This window comes from Wolffia australiana, chromosome 6 (genome assembly GCF_029677425.1).
Source record: "Wolffia australiana isolate 7733 chromosome 6, ASM2967742v1".
NCBI lineage: Eukaryota > Viridiplantae > Streptophyta > Magnoliopsida > Alismatales > Araceae > Wolffia > Wolffia australiana.
The window spans coordinates 11516761-11522452 of record NC_135840.1 but is presented as its reverse complement, the minus strand read 5'-3'; the positions used below and the strand labels follow the sequence as shown (position 1 = coordinate 11522452).

At 40.2% G+C, this 5692-nt stretch overlaps 1 protein-coding gene across 1 annotated transcript; it reads left to right on the top strand.

The window, feature by feature from the left end:
- The first annotated feature begins 2835 nt into the window (after nucleotides 1-2835).
- Nucleotides 2836-3596, top strand: LOC144704553 (transcription factor IBH1-like). Its single transcript, XM_078577007.1, has one exon. It carries the CDS (start codon nucleotides 2978-2980, stop codon nucleotides 3413-3415), a length of 438 nt encoding a protein of 145 aa, XP_078433133.1. The 5' UTR covers nucleotides 2836-2977; the 3' UTR covers nucleotides 3416-3596.
- Nucleotides 3597-5692: the final 2096 nt, after the last annotated feature.

The following is a 5692-nucleotide window of genomic DNA, read 5'->3' as shown; positions in this document are numbered from 1 at the left end:
TCTCTCTCTCGCTTTCTTTCTCTCTCCAGTTTCTTTCTATTTCGTTCTTTCTACCTCGCTCAATTTCTAGCGTTCTCTCTTTTTCATCGTTTCCGTCCGGCATTCCTCGATACTCTTTCATGCTCTTTCGTTCCGTCTACCTCTCTTACTTTCTCCATCTCTCGTTCTCTCTCTCTTTTATTCCCCCTCTCTCGTATTTCTCTCTCCTCTTCTATCTCTCTTTCTTTCTCTCAATCTCTCACAATTTCTTTGTCTCTCGTACTCTCTCCCACTATTTCGTTCTCTCCTTCTCTCTGTTTTTCCTCTAACTCTCTCTTTCTCTGTCTCCTTATCTGTCTACCTCTCTTTCTCTCTCCCCTTTTCTCTCATCCATCCTCTCTCTTTCTCTCTCTCCTTCTCTCTTTCATTTTATCTCTTTGGGTACTCCACTCTCTTTCATTCTCTCTCTTTCTCTCCCTCTCTCTCTCTCTCCTTCTGTCTATCTTTCTTTTTTATTTTCTCTCTTTCATTTTATCTCTTTCTTTCCGCCCCTTATCTCTCTACCTCTCTTTCTCTCTCCTTCTCTCTCTTTCATTCTATCTCTCTCTCTCCTCTCTCTTTCATTCTATCTCTCTTTCACTCTCTGTCTTTCTCTCTCTTTCATTCACTCTCTTTCATTCGCTCTGTTTCTCTCCGTCTCTCTCCTTCTTTACATCTTTCTCCTTCATTCTCTCTATCCTCTCTCTCTCATCTCTCGTTCTCTCTCAATTTCTCTGTGTTTCTCTCTCTCCTTCTCCCTCATTCTCTCGTTCTATCTCATCTCTCTTTCATTCTCTCTCTTTCTATCTCTCATTCTCTCTCTTTCATTCTCTTTCTTTGTCTCCCTCTCTCCCCTTCTCTTTATCTTTCACTTTTATTCTCTCTCTCTTTCATCTTATCTCTCACTTTCATTCTCTCTCTATCTCTCTCGTTCTCTCCCTATCTCTCTCTTTCGTTCTCTGTCTCTCTCCCATTCTCTCTCGTTCTCTCTCTCTCTCTCTCTCTTTTTATCTTCTTCTCCCAAATTCTCTCTATCTCTCGCACTCTCTCTCTAAAATTCTATGTATTTTTCTCTCTCTCTCTCTCTGAAATTCTCTCTATCTCTCTCTCTCGCTGAAATTCTCTCTCTCTCTCTTTCTCTCATTCTCTGACTCTCTCCCACTCTCTCTCATTCTCTCCCTCTCCTTATCTCTATCTCTCTCGCTCTCTTCTGAAATTCTCTCTCTCTCTCTCTATCTATCTCTTTCATTCTCTCTCTTTCTCTCCCATTCTCTCTCCTTCTCTTCCTCTCTTTCTCTCAGTCTATCTCTTTCAACTCCTCTCTATCTCTCTCACTCTCTCTCTCTGAAATTCTCTCTCTCGCGTTCTCTCTCTATCTCTCTCTCTGGAATTCTCTCTCTCGCGTTCTCTCTCTATCTCTCTCTCTGGAATTCTCTCTCTCGCGTTCTCTCCCTATCTCTCTCTTTCATTCTCACTCTCTCCCATTTTCTCTCGTTCTCTCCCTCTCTCTCTCTGAAATACTTTATCGCTCTCATTTTCTCTATCGGAAGTTCTCTCTCTCATTCTCTACCTATCTCTTTCTTCGATTCTCTCTCTCCCCTTCTCTCTGTTTTCTTCCTCTATTTCTCTCTCTCTCTCTTTCTCGAATTCTCTCTATCTCTCTTTCTTATCTCTCTCTTAAACTCTCGCTCTCGTTCGCTCCCTCTCTCTTATTTTATCTCTGAAATCCTCTTTCTCGTTCTCTCCCTCTCTTTTATTCTCTCTTTCTCTGTCCTTCTTTCTCTCTCTCTCGTTCTCTCTCTCACACTTTCTCTCTCTCTGTTATTTTGTCTCTCTCCCTTTCTCCCATACTCTCTCGCTCTCGCCCTCGTTCTCTCTCACACTTTCTCCCTTTCTCTCTCTAGTTCCCTCTATCTCTCTCACTTTCCATCCCTCTTTTATTTTGTCCCTCGTTCTCTCTATCTGTCTCACTTTCTCGCTCTCTTTATGTTGTCTCTCTGTCTCTTATACTCTCTTGCTCCCGTTCTCTCTCTCTGACTTTCTCTCTCTTTTATTCTGTCTTTAGTTCTCTCTATCGCTCTCACTTTCTCTCTCTTTTATTTTGTCCCAATCTCATACTTTCACTCTCTCGTTCCCTCTCTCACACTTTCCCTCTCTCGTTCTCTACCGCTTTCGCTTTTTCTCATTCTTCATTCTCTCTTTATCTCTTACTTTCTCTCTCTCTCAGAATTTTTTTCTCTCTCTATTTCTCACATTCTCTCTCTCTCGCTATCTCCTACTTTCTCGCTCTCTCAAGTTCTTCCAATCTCTGTCTAGTTCTCTCTATCTCTCATTTTCTCTCTCTCTCTCTCAATCTTTCTCACTCGTTCTCTCCTTCTCTCTCTCTTTCTCACTCGTTTTCTGTCTTCTATCTTCTGTTTCTTTCTCTCTATCTCTCAATTTATTTCTCTCTCAATCTTTATCTTCTCTCTCTCTTTCTGTCTCTGTCTCTCCCTTTTATCTTCTCTCGCTATATCTCTTTCTCATCTTTCATTCTCTATCTCTATTTCTCATCTTTCACTCTCTACGTTTCTCTCATATTTCAGTCTTTCTTTATCTCTTTTTCTTTCTTTCTCCCTCTTTCTATCTTTCTCCTGCTTCTCCTCTCTCTCTCTCTCTCACACTCTCTCTCTCATCTCTCTCTCTTCTTATCTCCCTCTGTCTTTCTCCCTCCACTTCGTATTTCCAGACGTCCAGGCCTGCATTAATGGCTCTGTGGGTCCATCTTACCCGCAGGAACCTGAGCCACTATACAAATCCCGTAGAAAGACAGGGATAAGCGCAAGGGTGGCTTAGCCCTGTCTTTCTATCCACTTTATTTAAGCGAGGGTCAAGAGAATCTTCCTTTGTGTTTAGCCCTACCACAGCGTTCTCTTCTGTCTGACCCTTCGTCAGAAGAACCCCTCTTTCTTGCCTCACCATGCACGCGCAGATCGTTCGGGAAAACCCTAAACCTGATTACACCGCACCCATGGAAGGGCCAAGATACTTCGTCCAGGCCTTAGTAGATATTCTTCAGAACAACGGTTGCCGTAGCAACCAAGGTAATATCGGAAGGAAGATACGACGCGCTGCCTATATTTCCATGGCGTTATCAGCAGTGCCAAGGCGCAAGAGGTGGAGCAGAGCGCTTCTCCGTCATGTTCACAGGCGATGTACTTCAACCCGATTGAAGATACTAAGCCTTTCTGGAAGGTCAGCGAGGACGCAAAGGCAAGTTGCCGAGCTTAGGCGTCTGATTCCTGGAGGTATGAAAATGGATACGTGTAAGCTTCTTGAGGAGACGGCAGACTACATCCAGTGCCTTGCAACCCAGGTGAGTCTCATGGGTTCGCTTGCGAGGTCCATTAGTTCATAAGTTACCGAAGAAGAAGTTGTTGTTTATCATGTAGTTTGTTAGAGTCGAAGACAGCACGCTCCGTCAAAGAAAGCTGGTATTGTAATTTGAAGACACTTATTTATTACTAATGATCTGATCGGAAAATTGAATTCTGGGGATAATATAAAGATAAGTCGTTGTTTTCAGAGAAAAAGATAAATCTCCATGTTCTGGCCGCTTTATATTATTTTTATAATTGTTTATCGAGGTATCATGCTTATGGCTATTTTCTAAAAAATTGTATCATGCATTTCAAACCCACGAGATGTTCCGCTGTTTCGTTATTGCTGAATAACCACCTATTTTATTTGCTTCCCTTGTATTTATTCTGTTCGGGATTGTGCATGTAGTTTCTCTCCATATGAGTGGATAGAAATTTAACAAAAGAAAGCATGGAGAAAAAAGACAGCGGTACCAGGAGATACCGCTGTATCGTCTTAAGGGAGATGGTGTAAAAACTCGAGTCTTTCTTACCCTTTTTCTACTTTCTGTACACACCCGTGCGCTTAGATTGTATCGATTCCTATATCTCGTTATGCCCACTTTTCCGAAGCAACTCCCTCTCTACTCTGCCCTACTCGGTCAGTTATGTCTTTCTTCTGATCTTTCATTATCCTTTTCCTTTGGTTCCCTGTTTCTTCTTTAGTCTTCCTAATCGCCCTGGCCATTACGAGTTTCAATATTTCAATAGATATCTCACGAGACCTTTCTCCATTCACATTGCAAAGTCGTCTGAGCAAGGAAAATATCCAATGTTTTACTATAAAATAATTCTGACCCCCAACATCCACTCTCGCTCGAAATTTCATGTCCTTTTTTTGGGGAGCCTGTGACCAAACACTAGATCATTTCCCGCAGAAGGGGCGGTCAACTATCGTTGCACTTCGTAATATTCTGAATGATGTCCTTATTTGCTGCACCTCATTGTGAGTAGATTATATCCAGCATCGATAAACGATTGATATTAGCTTCAAATGATGCTGAATAAGATTAATTTTTCACACATAATGGTTTTTCTATAAACAAATGTAAAAATGGTAGTCGTAGTGTTTGGTCGAACTCAAAAATCTAAGCAGATATCATATCTTAGACTAATCTAAAGACGGAAATATGAGCTTTCTTCATGTAACGTTGAGAGTTTGCTGTTTTTCGTACTACGAATGATGTTTACGTCTTTATTTCAAAATTTCATTGATATTGAGACGAAATCTTTATGCAGAGAGAATAAATATGTCAATTTATTTGCATGTTCTCTTATCCGGTAACCCGTATTTATCTTCATTTCAACTGTATTTGAAATCCATACTTTTATTGTGAGGTTGTCGGAGCTTGGGAACACCTCAAGATCGCACCTGTAGATGCACCACACGACACAAAAATAAACATGACCATTCGTTTCTTTTTGCCAGTTGAACATATAGAACTCGACTTAGTACTCTAACAGGCATACAAGGCCTAGGTCGGTCGACTTATTATTAACAGATGTTACCTGATTCTTTGTATAGTAAATGTAGAGATAGGTTAATTTTTCATGCGGATGTAATGGAGTGGGCATCATTCTGACGCCCATGCAATGAAGTTCAGACAAACTCTTTTAGGGGAAGAGTAATTATGTACTTTTCTTTGTTTTGGCTCAGTTCGAAGATACTTCCATCTTCATTGAAATGTTACTTCAAATATGCAACCCTTTACGGTGTGATTATCTGAGCGGTTAATTTAATCAAAGAAACATCTCCATAATTCAATATTAGAATGATTTCCATAGGTAGTGAAATATATTCTTTCTTGTATTAATTTACAATTCTATACAGTTGAGCTTTCACGAACAAATTCTACAAACTTCTCCATAAAACCTCTACAGGACAACCTTTCTTTCAAGTCGTGAAAATCTTAATGTTCACCTGAAAAGAAACTGTATTGAATTCACAGAAGTTATTGTAAACATATTACATGGTACTGACGTGGACCTAAACTCATTGGAAAATGATCCACAGTCCCATTCTCGATGATAGTATTGCTATGCCTTATAGCATATCATTTAGCTCGTAAGTACATCTATTCGTTTTATATTTATGACATATCTCCAACTAAACTGAAGTTTTGTAATGATATAAATCCTAAGAAAGCGATACTGTCATAAACACAGATAAGGAAGATGCAGAACGAAAACTAAAATCATATATAGATCTGAATATTGTCTTATGCGTGGACGGGAAAAATGAAGGTGATTAATTATTCAGCATACCTACAAGATAT